This window comes from Oxyura jamaicensis, chromosome 8 (genome assembly GCF_011077185.1).
Source record: "Oxyura jamaicensis isolate SHBP4307 breed ruddy duck chromosome 8, BPBGC_Ojam_1.0, whole genome shotgun sequence".
Classification (NCBI taxonomy): Eukaryota; Metazoa; Chordata; class Aves; order Anseriformes; family Anatidae; genus Oxyura; species Oxyura jamaicensis.
Genome location: NC_048900.1, coordinates 14,967,177 through 14,994,553, shown reverse-complemented (window position 1 = coordinate 14,994,553; position 27,377 = coordinate 14,967,177). Strand labels below are relative to the sequence as shown.

General features: G+C 45.8%; 1 protein-coding gene across 3 annotated transcripts in view; it reads left to right on the top strand.

Annotated features, from left to right (window-relative positions):
* Positions 1-7,337: 7,337 nt before the first annotated feature.
* HMCN1 (hemicentin 1) overlaps positions 7,338-27,377 on the top strand; it is a 192,255-nt gene continuing 172,215 nt past the window's right edge. For all 3 annotated transcript variants that reach the window (XM_035333229.1, XM_035333227.1, XM_035333230.1), the window contains exon 1: positions 7,338-8,102. In XM_035333229.1, the coding sequence (XP_035189120.1) occupies positions 7,838-8,102 (265 nt within the window). In that variant the 5' untranslated portion in view covers positions 7,338-7,837. The remainder of the gene's footprint in view (positions 8,103-27,377) is intronic.

The window sequence follows — 27,377 nt, the reverse complement described above, 5'->3', positions numbered from 1 at the left end:
GCTTAGCCTGCATAGACAGATGCAGGAAAATTGGACTTTTTTCTAAGCAAAATACATTCTTGATAAGCTTAAGTGGAGCAAAGCATATACTTTGCAGTCAGGTAAAGTCCTTGGTGACTGGAAAAAAAGGAAACATCACTTCCATTTTTAAAAATAGTAGAAAGGAAGACCTGGGAAACTACAGACCAGCGAGCCTTACCTCTGTGCCTGGAAAGATCATGCAACAGGTCCTCCTGGAAGCAATGTCAAAGCTCATGCAGAACAATGAGGTGATCTAAGACAGCCAGCATGGAGCAGCCCTCCTAGGAAGAAAGCCTGAGAGAGCTGGGGATGTTCACTCAGGAGAAGAGGAGGCTTTGTGGTGACCTCAATGCAGATTTTCAGTACTTAAAGGGGGCTTATAAAAAAGATGGAGAGAAACTTTCAGCTTGGGCAGATGATGATAGGACAAGGGGATTGGCTTTAAACTAAAAGAGGGGAGATTTAGATTAGAGGTTAGGAGGAAATTCTTCGCTGTAGTAGTGAGGCACTGGCACAGCTTGCACAGAGAGGCTGTGGATTCCCCTTCCCTGGAGGTGTTCAAGGCCACATTGGATGAGGCCTTGAGCAACCTGATCCAGTGGGTGGTGTCCCTGCCTAGGGCAGGGGGATTGGAACAAGATGATCTTTAAGGTTTCTCCTAACCCAAACCGTTCTATGATATGATAATGATTCTATAAACTCTGGAGAACTTAAACATTTATTTTCTTATTGTCTTTGTTAAGCAAATGACATGAATTCCCAAACTCATTTGTTGTTTAAGGGAGTAGTTTTATTTCATAATTTATGCTCGAGGAACACTCTCTCTCTTTCAGTACAGCTTTGTTAGAATACAGCTACAGGGCAGCTCTGTGAAGTGGGAGGCCTTTCTGCCAGCAAGTGTTAATATGATGCTCTATGCTAATTAGCTCCTCTGAGAAATTAAGAATAGAAGACCATTCAGAGGCATGAGGTGCAGTAATTAAGCTCATGGGCTGCAAGATTGCAAACTGCATTCCACAGGATAGCTCCTGGTATGAGAGGAATGGGATGCTTTTTGATGTTATCCGTTATTTAAGTATCTATCAGTGACTCCAAAATGAGCTTCAGTCTGTAGACCAAAGTGGCCATGCAGCTGTCCTTTGTAACAGGGGATGATGATACCTGAAATAATTTCGTCTACTTTCAGGAGCTTATTTTGGTTGTCAGCCAGGACGTATTGCTGCTTGTCTGAAAGATAAGATAGCAGAGCTACATTGCTAGATTGCATAAAGTATTAGAACTGCATAAAATACCTCATCTAAGATATTCTTCAATGTGTATGAATTGATTATAATATTAAGATAATCAAGAATAGTTCTTCATACTGATAGTTGCTGTTTGCATACTATAGACTATAGTGTAATGGAAGTTTTGTAGTTTTTCAGAATTTCAGAAGCCCACTATAATTAACCCCAAAGTATTAATAAGACAACATAAAACTACTCATAACTGCTAGATTTACTCTGGCCAAATTAATTAAATGAATCATTTCTGGTCCAGTTTTGAAAAAGAATGCTCTATTTTTTTTCCCTAAAATGTCAGAAGTACGCTTTTTGAATTCTCTTATCACTAGAATCAGTCTGTCCAACTAAGCTTACTCTCCAGAAAACTTTTCCTGTAGAAGAGACCAGTGTAACTGCTATGTACAAAACATTTGTTCTTGTGTGTTTGTGGGAAATTCTGCTTATAATTTAAGGTTGATTTCAACCTTAACTATGAAAAAATCATATATTATTCTCTATCTTTATTAAAAATAAGAATAAAAATGTATACTTTTCTGTAATCCAGGTTTGAAACATTTCGTTCTGATTTACCAGTAGAGGGAGATGGTGTTCTTGAAGCTCAATCTAAACTTGTTACTGTTATTTTCATAATACTGTATGGTTGCCTAATTGTTTGTAAACTCTTTTGAAAATCCTGACTTGAAATTCTTGAGGATAAACTAACTTTCAATGATTAAACAAACAAACAAACAAACAAACTGTATAATAGCACTGTAGGAGTTCAATGAAAATTCCTGCATCCAGCAGGCAATTAGTCGAGTGGTGAAAGCAGTCAAAGTGCTGTAACATGATCACCTCTAGCTGGCTCCATCGCGTTAGCTCTCTATGCATGTGAGCTAATGGAAGGTTTGTGAGTGTGATTTAATGTACACACATGGGCATTTCTTAGGGGAATCAAACGGGTGACTTGGAAGGTGATTCTTCTCATTGACACAGGCATCTGTACAGAATTATATTGCGTACCTCTCATGTGGTGATCTCTGCTTTCTCTTACAGCTGCAGAGCAACAGCCCCATAGTTCTGTATGGAAACCTAGCACCTATATTGCTGGAAAGGTTGTTTCAAATAGGACGTTCAGGCAGCAGTTTTGAAATCCTTTCTGAAATCCCAACTCAAAAGCTTAGAAGGGAAGAGATCCACATGTGAAGCAGTGGTCATGCACGCAGTTGTGCAGGACTCGCCGTACGGGCGGCAGTCACCAGGCTTAGCACCAGTTCCTGCTGTCTCTGAACCCATCACCTCCAGCTCCCTTCCTTAGCAGTCAGCTGAGGCCCAGCCACCACTCATGATACTGATCTGATCTCAAATATAGGTTAGAAGGAAGTATATTCCCTAGGAGCTCTTCAGACACAGTGTAGATGACTCTATACCTGACAACATTTAGCCTGCAATTATAAAACAGAAGTGGTTGTGAGAATGGGTTCTTTTTAGTCAATGGAATTCCAATAATACGTTTTGTAAACTACAAGAAAAAGTTTATTATTTGGTGGTAGAAACTAAGCTATAATACCTTTTAAAAGATATTAGCAAATCTGATGCAACTTTGCAATAGGAAAATAAATACTGAAATACAGAGTATTTGCACTTTCAAGGCTCTCTCTACAGCAAATAACGTGTGTTTTGTATTTGCTGGTGTTTCCCTTCCTGCAAATATTCAGGGGAGAAAGAGATGCATAATCCTCTTTTAGTGCCAAAGAATCTTGTGGAACAGAGGAAGGAGAAACATGTTCTTATGTGAAATTCAAAGCTGTTTGCTCACTATTTCTGCTACAGATCTCCTGCATGGCCTTCAGCAAGCCAATTAGTCCTTCTCTGCTTTTGCTCCTCATTTGTAAGATGGGAATTAACAGTTCAAAGTTACAGATTTTATAAGGACATGTTGATTAGTTATGCATTTGTATTTTGTGCTCATAAGTGCTTAGGCTGTAGTGCAGGAAACAAAGATCAATAAGTAGATCAAGATTGCCTTACCCACTAGGTACAGGCCCCATATTTGATTCATCTGTTTCTCCATCCTTCGTTTTGTTTACTGTTTTCTCTTTTCCAAGGAAGTAGCACAGCAGGTCCTAGCTTGGTCCTACTCTTGATACATTTTCACATTAATAAAAGCAGCAAGCCAGAGACAAAACTTTTGGCTCCTCACTTCTATGTCTTGATCACAGGATGACCTGTTTTACACAGCAAATGTTTTATAACCAAAAGGAAAGTGATTTCATCTTGCAGATGAGAGATAATTCAGTGCTCTTGAAGTGTGAAACGACCCTTTGGCTGAAGCACACGGTTTATTAAACAAACTACTCCAGTTGCTACAGCTACTTACTGCTTGTGTGTAGCTCTTTTTCACTATGTGATATTTTGAAAAGTGTTGAGTTGTGGATCAAACTGACATTTGAGCAAACTTCTGTGGAGCAGAGAAAGGAGATTGAAAATGGCAAAAGATTATCTCTATGTGGCCTCTAGTTTCTTTACAATATAAAACAGCATCTTAAAAATCTGATTTTTACCACCTTTAAATGAGAAGCTAACATCTAGAAATGTTTGCAGAATGCATAGGATTGCTAGCATTCACCTGGCTGCTCTAATGTTGCTTAAAGTTGTCCAGGCCATGAAAAATTCCAACGTTGCTGAATGCAGGTTCAGTTTTAAAAGGCAGCAGTAACTCTAAGATACTGGATGTAGCCAGATGTGTGTGAACAGTTCAAAATACAGTTCTGGATCAAATTTCTGTTTTTTCTGCTGATACCTGCAGGGTAGGAGTAGGGAATACAGCCTGTAGCTTGGTTTCACATTCAGACAAACCTTTTGGAAAAGTGGAGGTTAGAAACTTGCAGTTCTTCAAACTCTGGAATTATCTAATAGTCCATTCAGAGGCATCAATTCCTACAGGCAGGTGATCCTTCTAGAATCCCAGGGTTTGTTTGTTTTCTTAACAAAAGCAGGTGGTTTCTAGTCTTTTTTTTTTTTTTTTTTTTTTTTTTTTTTTGAGAAAACCTACATTATATGATCCCTCTGAATATTCAGAAGACAGAAGTCAAACAAAATTACACAAGTGCCATTTTTATATTGTGGCAGGCTTTGTATTGCTGGTGAATGTAATGCATCTTACAGGAAGATGTGAATCTACTGTGACTAAAACAATAAACATCAGGGTTGTTGGGTATAAATGCTATCTTGTTCAGTCTGGAGAAGAGCATTTAACTGTCGGACAAAATGCCTTGGTCACCCAGAGGAAAGACAAGATGAGTGCTAAAAGCATACTGTCTTCATATGAGGCCAGCCGTGTGGCTTACAAAATAGAAGTCACTAGCTGGAAGGGGTCAATGTTTATTTAATCACTTCTGAGTTTGAACCCTGATCCTGTAATGGCATTCACACAACAAAATCTCCCCCCAGAAGCAGTACTAGGTTCTCTGTACATAAATGTGAAGATTTACATATAGCCACAGGTTCACCTGTCTGTCCTTCCTCTTTTCTGCTCCTTATTTATCTTTTGTTACAGAGCTGTTAGCAGCAGCCTTACCTGGTTGCAGATTCCTTGGCATACCTGCTAATTCCTTTTCCTCTTCTAGGATGGCATCTTAACCTTGACCCAGCCAAATGAAGCATAAGTTCTGCCTGCACGCTACTTCAAAGCTCAGAATTTGAGACCTAAAACATTGTTTTCAGTTTTGGAGTAGTGAATGTCTTTGACAAATAACGAAGTTACACTACTCATGTGCACGACTGCAGTGTGAATATACATAAAATACAAAGACAGGACTAAAGACTGGCTGAGAAAACACTGTCTATGAACTGGAGTGCTCTTGCTATACAATACGTATATTTCTCACAGAGATAGCCAAAGTGAGATACCCAAAACAAACAGCAAAGGTTTCCTACTTTTCCACAAGAATTATCAAAGTCCAAACAAAGCAAAAATAAAAAAACGGGGTGGGGGAGCGGGACGACTTGGAGGAGGAGTTGGAGTAAAACTTTTTAATGTGCGTGGAGATGCAGAGAAACTTGTGTCATATGTCTGTGACAAAACAGCCCAAAGTATCTGGTATACGTGCAGAGTCTGCTGACCAGCAAAGAGGTGTCGTGAGAAAGAGCTCTGTAGGCGCAGCCTGCTGAGAGTGGTCCATGGGATCCAAGGAGGAGAATCTGTTTTGGTATCAGCAGTTTGCTCTGTAATTAGAGAGTAGCACCAGCTTTAAAAACAATCATTCAGATATTCTCCTTCAGATGGAAACTTCAGTTTTTGAAGTGGACGGTTGTTTACTGTGAACTGGACTGAAACCAGCAACTCCGTCTTTGTTAGCAGCCATTAGACAGTAACATATTTTAGCTGCATATTACAAAATGGAGCAGATTAAGACAAAGGCCCAAAGGGTGAAATGTACTTTATTTCCTTCCCAGTCTTCTGAACTAATATATTTTCCCCACAGTGTACAAATTTTATATTTTTTATATTTGAGACAAGCTAGGAAGAAGGGAGTTAAATTGCTTAACTCTTTATTCCACTTCTCCTAACAATTTACAGCCATTCATGGCAATTACATAGCCACCGATCAGTCCAGGTGGGTAACGCTTTGCTCACACTCAGAGTGACGTAAGTGTGGGGGGAGGAATGGGGCAGTCACGCTCAACAGAGCCGGGCTGCAGCAGGGTCTCGCTGCGCAAGGGGCACGGGCCTGGCCCCCGCTCAGCTGTGGCTCTGGCACACCGTCACAGCTCTACAGAGGAGCATGGTGACTTTTTTCTATAGATGATTCTTCGGCAAACTATGAAACTAATTTTGTTGGAGAAGGAAAAAAAAAATCATTTCTCTTGCTACAGGGCTTTCTTCCTGCAAATTTCAAAGGTCTGCTGTGAATAATAGTGTTAGAGCTTCCAAGCTACAAGAATATTTTATAGTGGAAAGTGTTAGGCAACCAAAATAAATACCAGTTCCCACTGTTACAAAGTAAGATTTATTATTCTTTATGTTGTACCTTAAAACCCGCATTAAATGACATTTTTTTGAGAAGTGGCACAATGTGTCAAAGAGTTGCTTTCTTCATAGGGACACTACCTTGGTTTGTTCTAGCTTGTTTACATTTAAATGAGAAATAATTTAAGACAGAAAGAACATGAGAGCTTTCTTTGTCAGGAAAACTGTAACAGGAATTCATCTTCACAAAGGACTAAACAAAATCCTTAAATCCAAGTGCTTCCAGTCTCCAGGGTGTTCAAAATACATATTCCTACTTCATGGCTTGAATGTGTCTCTACTTACAAGATTTGTGAATATTTTGACAAACCTGGTCCGAGTTTTCTGGTAGGAAAGTTACAGATGAGGCAAGTTTTCCGTGGTTTGGGGTTTTATGGCGAATGCGTTGCACAGCTCTGGTTATGTGCTTCCTTCTCATGACATCAGTGCTGAAGGGGAGAAAGAATGTAAACATCTGTTTTTTATAATTCAATTCCAGGCTTATAACTTGATTAGGATAAGCAATGTTTCAACGTGATTAATTTTCCAGTCACAATATGATGGTTTGAGCGCGCAGTTTTATCACCAATTTCAAGATCTGTAGAGGCAGATTCTGCTAATGAGGCAGATTCTGCTGCATCGCCCAACCTTCCCAGCTGCATCAAATGCGGCTGACCAGAACCCGCTTGCCTCATCCCACCAAAAACCAAGGATGCAATTTTCCTCCCGCTTGGCAACTACAGCCAGGTGATGCAGCTCACCTGGGAGCGCGATGGCCTCCACCGGTGGGTGGTAAGGCCAGGACCCCGTTCCGCTCCGCTTTCTGGAGGCACTGGGTTGGATCAGATTTTCAAGAGGTATTCAAGGCACTTAGGATGGGATTTTCAAGACGTATTTATGCGTCTGCTGGGATGCATCTAAGTATCTCTGAAAAACCTGCCCTTGAATCGAGTATGCTGCCTGTGGGCTGCAGAGCAGGCGGGAAGCACCGCGCCGCCCGCTTGCTTTCCCTTGCCGCCTGCTCTCCGGGCTGCGGGCAAACGGTGCCTGCAGCTTCTCTGTCCCCCCTCAGCAGCACCTCACAGGAGCAGGGGAAGATTCGGTCTGGGAGGGACCGGGGCTCCGGCCTGCACCTTTCAGGTAGCGCTTGTGGAGGCGAGAGGCGGCGGCGCAGGAGGAGCGGCCCGAGGTGCTCAGCGCCCCGGGGCTCCCCTCCGCTCCCCGACAGGTGCCGGCGCGGCCCCGGCCCCTCAGCCTCGGCCGCCGGCGGTCGCCCCGAGCGGGGGCCCTGGGCTGAGGGAGGCGGGGCCGGGCGGCGCCGCCGCCGGGGCTCCCTGCGGCGCGGCAGCTCCCGCAGCCCGCGGCATGGCCGGGGCTCTGCCTTCTCCCTCGGGGCGGCGCTGCCCCGGTCCCGGCCCCAGCCCCAGCCCCGGCCCCGGCCCTGCCCGATAAGAAAGGCGGAGCGGGACCGCGGCGGCGCGCAGACAAAAGCCGCGGCGTTTCCTGCGCTCCGCGCTGAGGGGAGCCGGGCGGGCGGCGGAACATGGCTCTCGGCGGGGCGCGGGCGGCGGGGCCGGGCTCCCTCCTGCTGCTGCTGCTCGCCCTCTGCCCCCGCGCTAAGCCCGAGCCCGGCGCCGAGGCGGTTCCCGAGGGAGCCTCCACCCTGACCTTCGTGTTCGATGTCACCGGCTCCATGTACGACGACTTGGTGCAAGTCATCGAAGGGGCGTCGAAGATCCTGGAGACGTCGCTGAAGCGACCCAAGAGGCCGCTGTACAACTTCGCCCTGGTGCCCTTCCACGACCCAGGTGAGGGCTCGCCCCGGGCCCCGCTGGGGGAGGGACGCGGCGCCCCAGAGCGGGGAGCCGGCAGCGGGGCGGCCGCCGGGGGGCTCCTCTCAGCCGCCCCCGGGACGCGGCCGGGCGCCCCCTGCGGGCCCCCTGCGGGCCCCCTGCCCCTCGTCTCTCGCTCGGCGCCCGCGGGCCCACCTTTGTCTCCCTGCCGCAGCTGTTTCCCGTTGCCGTCCTTCTCCCCGGCCGTCTGCCTCCCTCCTTGTCACAGCCCTGAAACCAGAACGGGATGCCCCAGCCTGGTGATGCCTGCGCTACCCGGCGCCGCAAACGCCTGCTTTTTCTTAGGAAAATAAATCGGAGAAGGATGGGGCGTAAAGGCCCTTGAAAGTAGCTTTTCTGGTGCTAGTTTCTATGGGATTCTGCAGGATATTCCCGAGGTCGGTGCTTAAGGGTTTGTTTTTTTGCAGGAATGTCATCAAAACCAGGCACCCCTCTTGTTTCTCCCCAGCCACGGACGCTTCTGCCTGCAAAGCATTTGTTTGCCGTTGTTACCAGTATCTTAATCGAATTGCTTGGAAAACTAGGGAAAAACTTTCATTTTTTCCTGTTTTGTTACCCATAAGCTTGCATAGGTTCTCTCTCTTTTAATGAAGAGCCTGTCTTTGTTGTATCAGAAAAACATCCATTTATGTATCTCACTATTTTCACCTTTGATGTCACATCTTTTTCTCTTGTGTTTTTGTTTTTTTATGAGACAAAGCTGTGTGGAACATAAAGCATGCCATGCCACAGATGCGAGCAAGAGGGGAGAGGATTTGTGGCAGTCGCACCCAGAACTCTTTTCTGCCCCGCTGGAAATCCAAGCTAGCGGTTCTCCCTGGAGCTCTTTCTCCCTGGGATGGGGCAGAAGACCACCGTGGTGTTTTTTTTTTTTCCTTTTCTCTCCATGATTTTACATCTTTACATCTACATTTTATCACTCTACATTTACTCTTTACATCTTCCCTTTCTGCTCACTGAAGTGGTTCATTATGAGGGTTGCTAACCCACTTTGGATATCTGGATATCAGGGCTTGGATATCTGCACCAACCCTGAGAGCCAGAAGATGGCCTTGTGTGATGTGATTTTAGTTTGTGAGCCTATTTGCGTGGTCCTTTATTCTCAACTCTTGTGCATTTGTGTAGAAAAAAACTTGCAGCCTTGGTGTCACTGATACTTCCAGTGCTTAGCTCTCATCACAGGTCAGCTTCAAATCCCTTGTTACAGTCACTTTCCCCCACCCCCCCCCACCCCCTTCATGCCACATGTGTTTGTTTCCTCATTTGGTCTTCTCTTTGGCTGGTTTCTCCATTTAATTCCTTTCATCCCTGATCCCCCTGCTTCCACTGTCTCTCTGGGTCTTTGTGTCTGTTACAGCCAGAGCCCTGTAACCACGCTTTCCTGTGCCACCACGGCCTTGCTCCCTGCATCCCTTGCTGCCGCTTCCTCTCCTTGCTTCACGTCTCTTCCCCTCGCAGGCTCCTTGTTCTCCTGCTCCGTTTGCTCTCTTTCCCCAGGAGATCCCTTTCCTCGGCAGGTTGCATCCAGCAGAGCAGCTGAAACTTTGGTCCGCAGGGAGCTGAGCGGAGAGAAGGACAGTTCTTGTCAGCGATCTGTGTTGCTGTCTCCTGTTAGGGAAGCCCAGCTTCCTCACGCAGCCAGGGGGGCATGCTTCTCACTGTCATGGGTGGCTTGTTAGGTCTTAATGTGGTTTGAAGGGTGCTTAAGTTTAAACTTTACTTTGTCTTGACTTCTGAAAATTATTTCTGTATGTCTTTCTTAGCGTTAGTAGGACACACCACAGGCTGGTGTCTTGAACTTTATGGACGTAGCTGCTGCTAATCTGGTATCTTGCATCTACTGATGACCAAATCTAGATTCTTAAAAATAAAATGAAGGAAATAGTGTTGCGACCAGCTCCTTAACACCTTCTGTGAACCTAGAGGAAGTAAATTTTCAGAAAAATCTTTAAAAAAATATATCAAATAAAAAATTAAAACTGAAGTTGCTTGGCTTGTATTTCGGTGTCCAATTCACTTACCTAGTGTCGTTCAGTCTGATGGCAGCTCACCTAAACTGATGAGCATGGGATTTCTTTTATTTTCCCCCAAGTTGTCTGCTTATTTGCACAACTGGATGATTTCTTTTTGCTTCTTCAGAAAAAAGCTTTGTACACAGCTGTCCCACAGACAAGCTTTCTTGATGTTTCTGTGAGGTAGCGTGGCCCAGAAGCGAATGGGGCTCTAGGAGGAGCACAACGTGCAGCTGAACCTCAGCTCCATGGAGCTTCTGGTTTGTACAAGGCTATCCTGATCCAGACATGCTGTTAGCTGATGGGTAATTACAAACATAACTCCATTGGTCTCATCATTGATGTTGCACCCCGTGCCCTGTTCAGGGCCGGGGCAGTCTCTCTGCAGACCTGCTTGGTTGCTGCTGGCTGCAGGCACAGCTCAAGTGCTTTCAGACCAGCCTCAGGACAGACAGATTTCTGGTGAAAAGAGAAGAGGATTCATCAAAACCATGCATTAATCTGTCCGGAAAGAGTATTTGACATTGCACAATGTACATCTGGATTACAAATAATTTGAGTTATGCAGTAAGATATAGCAGGATATTGTGTTGTTACTAAAATGCTGCGTATTGATGCTGCATAGTGATGTGCCATTGCACTGTGGTGGCCTTTGATGGTAGATTTAAATGTAGTGTCATGACCACTGCTGTGGTACTTTGCTAGCACTGTGGTGTCCTGGTAAAGCAGTAATAACTGACAAGTTTATTTTGTTGAAGTGAACCTGAGGTTTTTGGCACAGTGCAGAATTACATCCTACAGAAAAGACTTGTAATGGGTTTCACGTGCTGATGCCACTGAGCCATCTGGTGGTATGCTGAGATCTCCATTTTGGAAAAGCCTTTTGGTTTTGGTTGCCTTGAGTGTGTCAGAATGTGCAATGCCAGCAGATCATAGACATTTTTCTGTTGTGGTTTTTCAATTCTTAAACACTATCACAGAAGTTTTGTAGGTAGTGAAAAGGGCTCTTGACAAAGAAATCTCTTGCCAGACTTGTATTCAATGGGAAAAAATGAAAAAATATCTCCCAAATCAAAGAGAGTTGGCACAGGAAAATACTGTATTGAAGCTAAGGCTTAAGATCACTGAATGCTTTTGTAGTTGCGTGTTGTGGGTCCTGATCTCCTCCTAACTAACTCCCATTGTATCCTGTGGAAACAGAACTGGGCTCGGAACATCTCTATTTAACATCTGTGGCCAGCTTTTCTGTTTTTTCTTTATGCCATTAAGGAATTTTGGAATGGAAAACAAGCCCAAGAGGACACATTCATCCCTAGCATTTTTCTGTAAAGCTAATGGAATTATCCCAGTAATAACTTTGACTCTGCATGATTCAATCAAGCATTCTTCTAGTGTGAATGACTATCTTAAAGACCAAACTCCAGCAGTTTATTTTAATTACAAGTATAATGAAGAGAATAGGGTTGCTTTACACATTTTTTTATATACATAATGTTATGTGATATCATTAAGTTTTGAAGTAACCCACTTCTATAAATGTTGTTGTTCTAATGGGCTAGCCAGAATTTATATACTTTTTTTTTTTTTTTTAGAAATATACAGGAAAACTCTGACTCTTCACTTGTCCCCTTCATCTTGAAGAAAGGTCTTGTTTGAGTTGTATCCTGAATATAAGGTTTTTGGAGACCTGGACTAAGCTGCCAGAGTTTGTTGTGCCTGAGCTTGTGCATAGGAGCATGCACGCAGCAATATTTAATAGAATCACAGAATCATTAAGGTTGGAAAAGACCTTCAAGATCATCTGGTCCAACCATCTCCCTACCACCAATATCACCCACTAAACCATGTCCCTAAGCACCACGTCCAACCTTTCCTTAAACACCCCCAGGGACAGTGACTCCAACAGCTCCCTGGGCAACACATCCCAATGTCTGACTACTCCTTCTGAGAAGAAATTTCTCTTAAGTTCCAATCTAATCCTCCCCTAGCACAACTTGAGGCCATTCCCTCCTGTTCTGTAGCTATCTTTGAGAAGAGGCTGATCCCCAGCTCCCCACAACTTCCTTTCAGGGAATTGAACCGTTCTTGCAGTAGTGTAGCTGTGCGGTTATGTAGACTCTGGGCTTCTAAGTGCACAGGATGATGTTAATGCCACTTAATACTCCTAATGTCTACAGATGTCTGACATGAGCATCTCTTAGCCCTTCTTACAAATAGGACAGGCAATGTATTGCCTATGTGACAAACAGGAAAACCTTCATACTGCTTTGTTCAGATTGGAACAGTATTGAACTTAAGTTATCAACTTAGGGCCACACAATAAATGTACAGGAGGAGTAAAAAAAAAAAAACTTTATTTATTTATTTATTTATCTCTCCTCCTTGGTCCCACTTTGCTTTTCTGAGAGCAAAGCTCTGACTAAAATGGAGTAAGGGCTCATAACTGTGTTTAACTTCATAACCTGTAGTCTCCTTTATTTAGCAGACTTACAGTGCCGTTGCTGTAAAAAAGGTTAGGTTGCTAGACCACGTCCTAACTTGGGAGAAGTTCAGAAGGCCATAGGGAGGTCCTGAGAGCTTTCATTTTTGTACATTTGATGGTTTTTTTTAGACGTTATAAAGAAGAAGAAATATTTTTTTTTTCCCCCAGAGGAGAAAAAGAAAACATTAAAACCAGGCCATTAGAGGTATTAAAATATTTCATAATGATACAAAAAGTATGGCTGTTAGGCCACATGGGCAACAGAGGGAGATGAGAGGCTGTGGGTGAAAACAGAGGAGTGCAGGCTTTCCTTCATGGCTTTCCTTCTGCCCTGAGGAAGATGCATGTGAGTGATGGAAAGCAAACTATTCTGGCTGTAGCCTCTGCCCCTGCCCAGCTGGAGCTGCTCGTGTGCCTTCCCTGCGACCTGTCTGGCCTCAGCCAGCATGGCGCAGCTCCAAGTCTTGGGGCAAGCAGTGTCCTCCAGCCCCGTGGACCTCCTGCAGCAAGCTTTTGAGAGTCTCACCAGCCGCCCAGCCCTCGCCCTTGGGCACTCTTCTGCCCCTTGTGTCAGCCTTGGGGTTGATGGGTGGCCGTTAACATTTTCAAGCAAAGCCCGAATGTATAGAAATCAGTTGTAGAAAACCTTCTCCTATTCAGGAAAAGTTGATTTGTCAATCTGGAAAAACCTGAAGAAGGAAGAGGTCATCTGTGGGGTTCCCTCTGTGGTGAATGGAATTAAATCCGGCTGGAGGCCGGTCACTAGTGGTGTCCTCCAGGGCTCTCAGTGCTAGGGCCAGTTCTCTTCAATATCTTTATCGATGATCTGGATGAGGGGATTGAGTGCACCCTCAGTAAGTTTGCAGGTGACACCAAGTTAGGCATGAATGTTGAGCTGCTCGATGGTAAGAGGGCTCTGCAGAGGGGTCTGGACAGGCTGGACCGATGGGCCGAGGCCAACTCTATGAGGTTCAACAAGGCCAAGTGCCGAGTCCAGCATCTGGGGCACAACAACCCCAAGCAGTGCTACAGGCTGGGGGAAGAGTGGCTGGAAAGCTGCCTGTCAGAAAGGGACCTGGGGATATTGGTTGGTAGCTGGCTGAATATGAGCGGGTGGTGTGCTCAGGTGGCCAAGAAAACCAACGGCATCCTGGCTTGGATCAGGAACAGTGCAGCCAGCAGGACCAGGGAAGTGATTGTCCCTCTGTACTTGTCTCTGGTGAGGCTGTACCTTGAATGTGTGTTCAGTTTTGGGCCCCTCACTAAAAGAAGGACATTGAGGCTCTGGAACATGTCCAGAGAAGGGCTACAAAGCTGGTGAAGGGCCTGGAGAACAAATCTTGTGAGGAATGGCTGAGGGAACTGGGGATGTTTAGCCTGGAGAGGAGGAGGCTCATGGAAGGCCTCATCGCTCCCCACAACCACCCGAAAGGAGGCTGTAGCAAGGTGGAGGTTGGTCTCCTCTCCCAAGCAGCAAGCAGTAGGACAAGAGGAAATGACCTCAAGTTGTGCTAGAGGAGGTTTAAGTTGGATATGAGGAAAAACGTCTTTACAGAGGGGATTGTGAGGCATTGGCACAGGCTGCCCATGGAAGTGGTTGAGTCACCACCATCCATGGAGTTCCTCAAGAAACATGTAGCTTGGTGCCTGGGGACATGGTTTAGTGGTAGCCTTGGCAGTGCTAGGTTAACGGTTGGACTTGATCTTACAGGTCTTTTCCAACTGAACTTATCCTATGATTCTACAATTCCTTTGGATGTAGGCAAGCAATGCTGTGGAGAAACTGTATGGCAGTAGTTTGCAGAGCAGGGAGACCACATCTAACTGGAACGTGGTGCTTGTGCTGGGGCGTGGGTATGCTAGCTCTGGTGGTCCTGCAGCAGGGCTGGGTCTGGTGGCACTGTGCGCATCCCTGGGCCTGGTGGGGGTCAGCGGCGCTGTAAAAACTGCCTTCATGTTTCGGTGGGTGCCATTTGGCTTGGCTGGGTGTTGGCGGTGCTGGTATCTGCTGAGCATGCAGTGATGGGATAAGGGGCAATGGAGGCAAGGGATAAGGAGCCGTGTTAGCAGTGTTTCATGGTGTCCTTGCTCAAGGAGAGAGGCTTGGTGGGGTGCTGCTGGCTGCATGCGTCCTAGACCCCTGTCCATTGGCTGTGTTCCCCAGGCTGCACAGTGAGGGGAATGGGAATCTGCCTGTGGGGAGCTGAGGGCATGGAGTAGTTCTGCTTGTCTTCCTCTCCCCACTCACTGGTTCTCCTCACCTTGATCAGCAGTAAAACTGAGTGAAGGCTGTCTACAGTTCAAACTAGGCCAATTATTGGATTGGCCAGGAGGAATAAATCACTTACCAATGAGGCTCCTGTGGGCAAACACTTTGTGAATTCTCACTGGGTACTTGGCAAAACCCTGTAGGTTTTATAGGACACGAAGACAATGCCTCAGCTCTGTTTGGTAAGAAGAAGGTCAGAGACAAAGAAAAGGATTCTCTCCACTCAGTTCCAGTCCTCTTTTTATTTTGAGAGCTGGGTGGGTTTCATTGGGTTCCTGGAATCCCCGAAGTGGGCCAGTTGGCAGGTCTGGCCTCACACTTTGAGCAGGGAGGCTGTCGGTGCTTTGCAGTGCAGCAGGTTGGAGGTGCCAGACTGATCTTTCAGAGCAGTGCTCTTCACTCAAACTTCTGGAAATCCTACCTGAAAAAAAAAATCAAGGTTGTGTAAATTTTTTGGGAATTTGGTTTATTTTGGACCTGCTTAAATATATAATGACAGAAATAATGTTTGTGCTTCCAAGGTTTGATTTTTTTTCTCCTTCCTGTTTTAGGAGACACAATGTAAATGTCCAGCTGTTCAGGGCTGTCTTGGCATGTCCGAAAAACAACAACCAGAACGGGGCATAATAATTGTTAACCTGTCCTTCTGTGCTGGAACTGCTTCAGAGTTACTGTTGCCTCTCATTTCACCATTGGCAATTCCAGCAGGAAATACTCTGTTTCCCAAAGGCTCTAATGCTGTCTCTTTATTGTTGTTACACCTCCTGAGCGTTTTGTTGTTGCTGTCATCCCAGGAATGACAGTGGCAGCGCCATGTGGCAGTGAACCCCTCCCACTTGGGAGGGAAGAAGCTGGAGGTACCTCCTGATCGATATTTTTTATCTGAGCCTTTTGTGGTAACCATCCTGAGCATGTGTGAAACGGCTGTTTTGAAACCTGATTGTTGTCCTTGATGGAATTGCTGTGCTATCTATAAAATCATTTGTATGTAACTGTACGGATGTTTTCTTCATCTTCTGGAGGGATTTATCTGGGTCCCTCTAAAAGTAGCTAATTATGTAGACTGCCAGTACCAGAAGCTCCTGAATCTAAGACAGCTGAAATACAGTGCCATCATCCAAAGACTGATAAGAACATCATTTTAAATTCTGTTTTTCTACCACCTTAAGTCTGTGTATGCACATCAGCAAGTTTTACCCTCAGTTTTTGAATCTTTTTTTTTGGAAGGGATGGGATTTTTATCTCTATTTTTGCTGAAAGATATAAAGGATTTCATTCTCTTCTGCTTTGCTTTATGAATTATTTTTCATGTTGCATCTGAAATTGTTGCATACTGAACTTGCACAGAAGTTACTTGTTCTGTTTTGCTTTGCTATCCCCAGCTCCAAGTGGTGGCAATAAGTGAAAAGCTCTGTATCTCATTAGTAACACATCCCAGTGTTATTCTGTCCCAATAATTATGACTGATGTAGTTGTGCAAATGAGCCTTGCTGTTTAGTAGTGCGTGCCTGTTCTCTGTAGCTTCCTGAATTTATGTAGAGGACACTTACTCCAGACAAATACCTCATACATTCCTGTTTCTCACGCAGATATCACTGTAAGTGCCATTACAGCTCAACCGTTCTGTGTGCAACCTTTAAAATTCACTCCTGAATACAGTGATTTTTGTTGTGAAAGCTTTTTATTGTTTGTCTTAAAACCTTTACCCTCACTGCTATCCCTGCATGCGCTTGAAGACTCATTCTCTTCCAGTTCTAGTGGGCTTTTCTTTCTGTCACTTACAACCCCGACGCTTGCCAAAGAGCAGCCAACGGCAAAAGAAGGGCTCTTCTGGAGGGTCCTGCCTGTTGGGTGGAGCAGGAGGCTGCTGCCAAGATTGTCTCAGTCACCCGCAGCAGGCAGAGCCTGTTCAGAAGCCACTTGTTGCTGTTCTCACTGACATCAGTGGAGACGTGTAGGCATGTGTTGCAAAACACAAACCCAGGGAGCAGCACATGTCTGAGTGACACTGTGAAGCTATGGTCAATGTTTAGGCTGCTGCTGTTTGCACAGAAAGACTTACCCCTGCCTACCTGCTTGAGGCGGCTGCCCTGTGATTCCTCACTCTTTCCTGGTTGATCTTGAGGTGGGCATTACGCAGTACTGACCAGGCCAGAGAGCAGTTGAGATGGTGCGGGTAAAGAACAGCAAACCCTTGCCCCAGGTAACAAGTGGCTGGCACAGCATTTCACCCTGTCCTGAGCGATAGGACAAGGGGGGCTTTAATCTAAAAGAGAGGAGATTTAGATGAGATGTTAGGAAATTTTTCGCTCAAAGAATGGTGAGGCACTGTCACAGGCTGCCCACAGAAGCCATGGATGCCCCCATCCCTGGAGGTGTTTGAGGCCAGGCTGGATGTGGCCCTGGGCAGCCTGATGTAGTGGGCAACCGCCACAGCAGGGGGGTTGGAACCAGGTGATCCTTAAGGTCCCTTCCAACCCAAACTGTTTTGTGATTCTATGAATGACCCAGGCAGCAGCTATGGTACAATTCCTTTAAAAGGCAGGGTGGAAGGAGCATCTGTTGAAGCAGTCTTCTCTGCCTGCCTGAGGCAGCTGAGGAAGGCGTTTGTAAAACAGGGACCGACAGTCCCTGCTATACAAGAGCTGATTTCATAGCTGTCCGGCTTGCCAGTCTGTTCTCCTGCTCCTTCTTCCTCCACTTTGACTTCATTTCTCCAGAGCTGCAGCACTGTGTTTCCACGTGAGGTCTCACATGGAAGCCAAGCCAATCCTGTTCGTGGCAGTGGCTGTCTAGGAGGAGAAGGAAAAAGAAAACACCTGAGAGGCTGCTCAGGCACTCCATGCTCTGTGTGCTTCTTTACCATCCAGCAATACAAACTGCTTTTGGATCACAACCCCATGCCCCCCTGAATGCCCTGCCTGGTGCCACAAAGCTGGGCTAGCTGCAGGAGGAGAAGCACAGGGCGATGGGGCAGGATCCAGCCTGCTGGGACAGGCTGTGCCTGAACGTCTCCGAACCAGTTGTGAGCAGAGCAAATTTTTGTTGGGTCAGAGCCACGTGCTGTGGCTTTGTCCTGCCGTGCCCGCTCCTTAGCAGCCTCGGAGCTGCTTGTAGGGTGCTGTGTTGACTTGAGGTGTGAGCTTCTGCAGTGTCCTGGCTCGTGCTTGACACTGTGCGTGTGTGTGTTGGAGGCTGCTTGGAATTCTTGCTAGAGTGGATTCAGCTCAGTCTGTGAGGGTCTGGATAAGCTGGATTCCTGGAAAAGGAGCAGGTTCTTTAGTTAATGGATTTTGAATGTGGCCTAAGGAATGCCAGAAGGAACCCTTCAGATGGTGAAAGCCCTCAGATGCCAGTTAGTGTATATTTTCTAATCAATGCTTTGATTTCTGGCATATTCTGTGGACTTTGGTTTGAAGGAGATGCATACAGTGGAGAAAAAATTGGGAACATATGTTTTTGAGTTTGCAAATGGCAAAACAATTTCTGTGTTGAAAGAGACTGATGGTGCTACTTGATTGCCTTGCCATGCTTTGATAAACAACAGTTTTGTTAGAAGAAACAGGATGGCTTTAACAAAATGTGCTCTGGGCTGGCTGCTTCATACGCTTCCTTTACTACTGGCAGGGTGGATGGGTTTTATCCCTCAATTACATTGCAGAACATAATTCAGTTTGTGCAGTACAACCAGTGGTTAGGTTTTCCTGTGTCAGGTGCATTGCTTTTAAACCTGATTTGTGAGCTCCTTCAGCTCTGCCTACTGCGAATCCACGTTATGCTGTTGCTGTGGGTCAGACTCGAGGCCCAAGGTTTGCGTGTTGTATAGGGTCAGTTTGCCTCGTTGTACTTTGAAGTGGGGTCAGAGGGGTTTAGATCACGCATATCCCCTTGTGGTCTATTGTTGAACTTCTCTTGTTGCCTCTCAAAGGCCATGTGCAACTTGTTCTCTGGTGACTGCCGATTTGTGCCAAGCTTCAGCGTGTTTTTCCGAAGGAGAGGTGCAGTGACTCCATGCTCCTGAAGCACTCGAATGGGATCGCATTATGTCAGGGTGCATGAAGCCACCCAGCGCACAGGTCTCATTTGCTTTCACTGACTGCAGAGGGTGCAAAAGTTAGTTCAGCTGAAGCCCTGAATTGAGGAGCAATGAAGTCAAGTGAGAGGCTTTCTGCTTGCTGCCTTCCTCCTGCTCTGGGGCTGGCTGTCCAGCTCATTGTCCCTCGGGCTTGTTCTGTCCTGGCATTGCCCTGCCGTAGCACGTGGAGTACCCAGGTGAGCCCAGCTCCCACGGGGAATGGGTTACACCCCTCTGCAGTGTCCTCCCTAGTGCTGCTCTGAGGCACCCTCATGCCTCTTGGAGCGGGGTATGGCTGTGGGAAGGTGCTGAAGGACTGCCAGTATCTCAGTGACTATTAGTCATTTTTCAAATATATTTTTTTTTCTACTGATGGGGTGCTACCACCACCCCATCCCTGTGAAGATCCTCTTCTGGTTGGGCATTTCAAGGTAAAGCCGAGTGATACTCAGCTCTAGCGAGGGGCCTCCAGCACAAGCCTAGGGGCTCCTGCGAGTCTACTCTGCCAAGGGTAGCGGGGACAACTGATGCCGGAGGATGTGGCTCATCAGTGCACCTTGTTTGCCCTTCACACAGGTTGTCAGCACGGTTTGAACCCTGGGTGTTGACCAGAGCCCCTCTCTGTGCAAGCTGATGGGGTAACTGGCAGCTCTGAGACTGATGCTATCCGTGGGGATTGGCCACAGATGGGGGCTACGATGGACTTTGGTAATGTGTATTACAAATGTCACCAGGCTGTGTGTGGTTCTGAGGAGATGTTAACTTACTGTTCTGTGTCCCATGTATTCTTCCGTGTTGGTTTTCTTTGGCATCCTTAGCTCTCCTCTTTGCAGAGACAGTGTGCAGTTTTCCAGCTCTACGCGAGTTGTAGCCATCTTCCTAAAATATACTGAACCGCAGAGTTCAGTCTGCAACACATTACTGGTAAAATATTTGCATATTTGAATATGACATGTTCCCAGACACCAAGCCAATAAGCTGCATACATCGCACACAATGAAAGAGAATTGAAAGTGCTGAAGTTACTGTCAGTAATGCATTCCCATTAAGCTCTCAGCAGCCTGCTGTGGAATGGAGGCTTCCAGTGGCACCATATGCTCCAGCAGTACCGAAGTTCATGCGTGATACCAGGTACGATGGATCAAGCACAAATGTGTTCAGGGTGTGAGTGCAATACAGTGGGACTCCCAAAGAAATCATGGGTGTGCAAGCGCTGGGCGGAGAGGATTTAAAGCCATTCCTTAGAGCGTGCGATGGCTCTTGGGGCAGCCAGGTGCCCCCTTACGATGCCGTGTCTGCTGCAGGGTTGAAATGGAGAGGGACTGGGCTTTCACTCTGTACTTCTGCACTTCAGTGTTTTCATGGGAGCTGTAACACTTCCTGCCTCTGCTGTTGCTCCAGCCACAGGAGTGCAAAGTACAAAGCCAGCTTTGAAAGACAACTTCATGCAGCCTGATGCACAGTAGAGCCAAATCCTCAGCATCAGCTTTATAATTAGAGGAGAAATTGCAGTCACTAGAGCTCTCCTGCAACCTCACTGGTATGCAATTAGGTGTAGCTGAGAGCAGAATGGGACCCCACGTTTTCAGCCTGGAAAATCCCTGCTGAAGTGCCGGGAGTGGGGGCGGGTTTGCGTAATTAAGTGAAAATGAAGGAATGTCTTGGGTAGCTGCAGCCTTAGCCAAATGCCTCCTGTGTTTGCTTGGGATAGCAGCTCTAATCTGCAACCACAGGTTACTGCTGGATCCCTGCCATCTTGTTTAAATTACATTCATGGCCTAGGGGGGTGTAAGCAGGAAGCCATTGTAATTTTCATGCTGTGGACACCAGTGCATTTTCATGAGCTGAAGTTAAGTGTCTCTAGGGATGCTGAATATCACTGAAACATTTCCTGAGTTCTCTTAAGCTGCACAATGGTATGTCCGAGTCTGTTTTCCAAAGGACAGAGCCTTTTGTTTAGTTAGTGAGGTCTTGGTGTAGTTCACTGAACTAAGCTTTTCCACTTACAATTTATTGAGGAACAGAAAAAGAGGAGAAAGTTGTGCAAGAAAAACGAGGTGCCTTAGAACAGCTTGGAATACTCCGAGTTCTCCTATGTCCCCATACTAACTTACATTGTAACTAAACCCTCAAGGAGGCTGTGACTTTTTAACTGGTGTCCCAGCTAGCTCTGTAGGCTCTAAGTAGGTGAGCGGGCTGGGTGTGCGCATGGCTTCAGGCAAGCGTGTGAGGGCTGGTTGGGCAAATGGCTCTGCACTTCATCACTTTGGTTTCATTCTGTGTGTTACTTGGCCCGTAAGGCACCAAGACAGCGGCAGCGTGGTTTACATCGGAGATCTCCAGCGTCGCTGTGCTGACACTTGCCTGAGTTGGAGCCCCAGGAGCATTGCTCGGCCCCGGAAGGCAGCGGCAGAGGCCGAGGCAGGCGGCTGGGGGAGGTTGCGTGGGGCAAGGTGCCGACAGCGCTGCTGCAGCCTGCATGAGGCCTGCAGCCTCCGGTGCTTGTGCGGGAGCGCTGCCTCCCGACCTCACCACATGCTGCCCAAGAGCCTGCATCGGGGTGTGGAAAGGGAAGGCGGCCTTGCTGCTGTAACACTTGAGTATTGTTCTGCTACCATGGTGTACGAAGGTGACAACAGCAAATGCTAGCTCTATTGCATTTTAAAGCACTAAGCAATTTTATTGTGGAAGGAGCAATTCCCTGGGAAGAGTGTGGTAGCTGCGTGTGGATGCTGCACCTCCCAGGGAAGGGGGCCAGCAGTAGGGCTGCTCCTCTTTGGCCTCCAGCTCTGCCCTTGTCTTACGGTGGCACTTTGAAGTGGGTCGCTCCAGCCCCTTGGGCTTCAGCATAGCCACCGATGTGGGTGCGTGCCCCGGTTTTAACCGGGAGCACAGAAATTCTCGCAGGGTAGACGTGGGAAGGGCACGAGGGAGGCGTCTTAGGAGACCCTGTTGCATGCTTCCTTCATGGGGATGGGTCTTGTTTTGTGATGGGTATGATTTGAGATGAAACAAAATATGAAGCCCTAAGTAAGTGAAGTGCATTTTGAGTTAACTCTCTTATTTGTATAAAACTTGTTCAGAGATTGAAAGGTTTTATGCACTTGAAGTCCAACATCACAAATGTCCACAGCCAAAATGTGTGGTGTCTCAAGTGCATCTCACCTTTTGTGCTGTAGCTGCACAGCCTTAAAACAGTCCCTTAGTTATTGGCAGTGAAATGTCCCATTGTCTAGATATAAAAGCCAGTTTTTCCACTTTGATCCTCTTTCTCATTGAGCAGGTTTTGATCTCAGTTACCGTGGAGTAAATGCAGAGTAGTTGCCTTACAGGAAATGATATTTGTCTGGATTTACACCAGTATAGCTGAGGTCAGAGTCTGGCTTGGCTTGTCTGCTTTCCTATCTTCCTAAATACTGCATATTTCCCAAATAGCCTTTCTAACCTCCTCTTTAGCCCTTGCTGTCTCCTCCTCCTTTCCCAAATTCCAAATGCAACAATGTAGGTAAAATGTACTTGCTGAAAGATTATTTACCCAGGGTCTGCTTTTTATTAGCTCAGCTGTTTCTTATTTTTTCAGCCCTGTTTGAAGTTTCATTGTACTTGAGATAGGATCTGCATTCATCCTGCTTTTCCTACTTGATTCAATTTTGTCAATTAGAAGTGCAGTGTTTTAAATTATAGGCTGCCCTTCAATGTTGTCATTGAGAAAGAACCGTATGCCTCTGTGACATTTCAAAGGCATCGTTAACTCTGAAGTTCTGCAAAAGGTTGTGCCTGAAGGCATTCCTCTTAATCAGCACCATAATGCCTCTGGAAGAGCTTAGCAAATGCTAGATGTGACTTTGGAGAACAGGATGAATTAAATTGTTCCTGGTTTTGTTTTTATTTCCTGACATTACGTTAGCTCTGTAGAAGTGTACTCTGAGCTCTGTGACAGAGCGTTTTAACTTGGGATGTGTGAGAGACATCAGAGCTTCATCAGGGTTGTTCTGTTGGTTAAGTTGGGTTTGCTATTAAGATTGGATGCTTGGGTGGTTTTTATCACTGTGTATGTAGCTTGTCTGGTCCACTGGGGTCTTGGTCCATGTGATCATAGCACTGGTACGAATCGCTTTACAGTTAGGCTCCTACTGTAACTAAACTGCTCTACATTTAGATGTAGAGCTTAGTGATATGGTTTAGTGGAGGACTTGTTAGGTCAGAGCTTGGACTAGGTGATCTTGGAGGTCTCTTCCAACCTCCATGATTCTGTGATACTGTTATAGTGTCTTGACCTTCATTTGATCATGTATAATCCTGTCCAGAGTATCCTGTTCTTCCTATGGTGGTAAAGCATAGGAGAAAAAGCAGGAGAAAAGCAGTACCACCTCTTTCACGGTTTGGAGACCATGGGCAGAAAGGAGCTAAGTCTGTGTCAAAACACATACAAATGGTTTTTGATATATTCTGTTGATTTTGATGCAATTTTTCATATGCTTAAGTGTTTTCCTGAATGGGGCCCTAAGGGTTTGCCTCAGGCTACAAAGAGAATCTTTGGTAGAGCTAGTGATTGAACTTGAATGATACGATCTTAATTGTTTGGGTGGCATTTTACACTGTAGAAACCTGAACCTGAGCTTTATGGAAAGCCTGAATCAATATTCATGCCTGTACCTGAATCTCTCCTGCATTCCAGGTAGCTGCAGTCTGCGCCATCGCCATAGGGGTGGGCAGTTCGTAGAAACAGACAGCTCCTCAATTCTGTACGTAGACAGTAACTTAAAGAGAGTTTGTCAGGCACTTAAGCCTGACTGTTAATGTGTGGGGAACCTCTGGGTTGCTTTGGGAGTGCCATTCATAGCTGTGTTTTCTTCTCATGATTTTGCATTTTCACCTGATTTCAAACCTTCTTTTGGAGGCAGGAGATAAGGTGTAAGGGGGAAGCCCAGAGCAGCAGTAGTGCAGCCGTCAACTCGGATAGCTGTGCTTTCTCCTTAGGAAGGTCTGTGCTGTGAGCCAGATGTTGGCTCCCATTTCTCAGGCCCTTGGTGGTGTAAGCCTCATGGCTGGAATGAGAAAATTCCAGAGGGTGACAGAAATCCTAGGCTGCGCTGAGAGCACTCTGCTACTTGCCAGCGGCACCCCCAGTCCTGGTACTTGGCAGCTGTGGTTTGGAAGCCAGCACCCGCCTTTCCCTTGGGCTGACTCGTGCATTGGAGCAGATCCTACTTAAAGTATCCCGGCCTGAATTGCCAGAGGGTATATTAGAGCACCCTCCCACTCACAAAGCGAGGCTTTCTCAGCGTTGTGTTGTGTCTGGAAGAGGATTGGCTTTTGTTGCCCTATGCAGGGTGCTTGATGGCATCCCCAAATCTGAATTCTTGCAAAGGAAGAAAGCTTTGTGCTCTGTGTCAGTTAAACAGACCAAACCATTTATTGTAAACAATGTGTGGTAAATGCTTCTGGTTTTAAAATTCAGTAACTCTCTAAGAGTAACTGTTAATTACTGGTGATTTATCATTTTGCTTCCACGCGCAAGTTCTATGTTTCTCCAGCAGTGTGCTGGATACTTCCCGGTCTTGTTGGGCTATGTCAGACAGGAGATGGAACTGGAAAATACCAGGATCAAGGCAACTGAGAAGTCTGAGCTGATTTCTGTGTTTTAGCTGATGCCAGCAGCCTGAGCATAAATAGTGGAATTATTTAGAACAAATTATAAAAGATGAGAAAACAGAAAGCAATGTTTTTGCATGAAGTATTCCTGTTTAGCTCATTGAAGTAATCCTTATGTGTAGTGGAAAAAGACTATTTTGTTTGGGGTAAAAAAGTTAATGTTCCCATATCTTCCTCCTCCCTCCTTCCCCACATCTGCTTTTTCAATTAGTTTGGAGTGTGCTTGCATTTTTAACATGGTAAAACTCAGTGGAATTTTATAATCCACAGATAATACTTAATTGAATAAAAATGCTTCCCTCTCGTCTCCAGCTTCCTAAAAACTGTTGAGCACTCAAACCTGCATTGAGAGCAAATGTATTCTCACTATCTTCCTCTTTCTTCTCCCGAAGCCAGGCAACAGCTCCCCTACAGGCATCAACCCCCTGCTCTGCTGGGGCACCCCTGGATGCCTTCTCCATGGAGATGCCAGTGGTGTCCTTTGGCTTGGTAGGGCAGCATCATCTGCTTCAAAAGATGCTCAAGCCCAGAAGACTTTAGGTAGAGCCTGGAGGATGGAAAAGAAAGTGACAAAACAAATTTCAGGATAGGGACTGCTGAGTGGGGCTTTCTCACCCTGAGGTGGCTTGCAAGTGCAGTTTGCACTGCACACATGCCCGAGCAGTTGGTGATGAAACTGCTGTGTTCCACAGCTGGCGAAGGAAGCTGAAAGAGCTTTCTGACAAATGCACGTGACTCTTCCAGGTTTGGTTCTTTTCTAGCCTTATTAGATTTTTAAAATTATGCTGTTACACGATAGTGTTTTACTGTCTGAGGTTTCAATTCAATAGCCCAAATGACTGTCAGCAGAGAATTGGATTTCAGTTGAAGATTGTTTATGTGCCATGGCACGTACATAAGGTCAGGGAATTTGCAGGTTTTCTTTCCCAAATGATCAGTAAACATACATGACCTGAAAGAGGACTGTAGGGATAGACTACTGAGAGGTGGTGGGGCACTGGGACAGGCTTCTCAGGCAGTGGTCATGGCACCAAGCTGCTGAGTTCAAGGAGCAGTTGGACAACACATTCAGGCACAGGGTCTGCTTTTTGGGTGGTCCTTTGGGGACCCATGAGTTGGACTTGACGATCCTTGTGGGTTTCTTCTAACTCAGATATTCTATGATTCTGTGGTCAGGATGGGAGACTTCTGCACAACAGGATTTATTTAACAAATACCCTCAGACACTAATTGCATGGCTACTTGGGGGACAAGCTCTGCTTTTTTGATTCCTCCCCCAGATTAAAAGGATTAAATAAATGCTCTTCCATGGAGGTGGCAGAAGTTTCACCACTTTCTGCGCAGCTGTGAAATGGCTCCCAGCAGCTAAAGCGAGGAGGATTGTGAGTGCTTGGATGTGGCTGGTCAGCTGCTCTAAGTGTGAGTGGTGGAAGGAAGCAGAAGCCACACCACGAGGCACCTTTGGCGGTTTGTACTCAGAAAGGAAGGAGCTGTGTAGGGCCGTTGTCACCACCCAGCTGTTCTGGCAGCCCTGCAGGAGCTCCACAGCCTGGCTGTGCAAATCCTTCCCTGGGTTTGTGCTGGCCGTTAAAGTTTCTCAGGCTTCCTTCTGTGTAATTCTGCAATAAGTTTATTCCTTCCGAATGATTTCTGCTGCTTATAGTTGTTTTTGTTGGTGCTTTTTAGAAAATTACACAACTGCAAATGATACATACGGGCAAAAGCGAAGGGATGAGAGAGAACTGCTTCCATCTGACTTGTCAGCTACCAAAATAAACAGTGCTCCAGTAAGGGTTTTGAGAGGTTTAGCTGGCCTTCAAAAACTTGCTATGTCTTTCTTTTCAAATCACCGCTTCAATCCAAACCTCATATTTTCAAAAATAGAGCTAAAATGTTTCAGAATCCTTTTTTGCACAGATTGGCTATGTCAAATGAGCAATTTTGCAGGTGTTTTCTGCAGCTTTTTCCCGTCACTTTCTTGTGCAATAGAGCCTTGCCAGGGATAATGAGTGTCTCTAAAGTAGAAATAGAAATAAAATATCTTCCATCTTAATAGTAGATTTAAAAAAGGACAAAAAAGTTGCTTTTAATGGGATACACCAGTTACTGGCCCTTATCAAACATCTTCAAATAGATGCTTTAACTTAAGCAAATTGTCGCTTCTTTGTTGCTTCTTTGTTCACAGCTGTATTTGAGGCAGCACTGAACCATCGTTAGAGCCCTGGGGGTATCGCTAACAACTGGGTGTTGTCAGAGTGAAGGAGCAGTGTATACAGACAGCTATTTGCCATAAAATTCCATGTTCTGCCAGCTGCAGATGGATTAGTTTTGTGAAGTGGACATTTACTTAGAATGAGGTATGAGGATTTGAGTTTACAGTTATAATGGCTGAAAGGAAACAGTTTGGGTTTCTAATGGTTTTACATTGGTAATCCTTTAGCAATTAATTATCTGATGTAAGACTTATTGGGAGCTTGGGTCAGTTCTAATTGAAATCAAGAAAAACTTTGTCATTGACTTGAATACAGATGCTTTTTTGATAGAATATATATATATATAAAAGAAGACTTTTGCTACAGAGTAAGTCCATATGCAGAATACAAGGAGCCATGTACCGAGTGTAGCAACTTCTTTCCTAGCAGCTGGTCTCAGAGTACTTTATTTTTGTTATGCTTGGAAATATCCATTTTCAAAAGATGGCAACTGGATACACCATAAAACATTTTATAGCACAGGA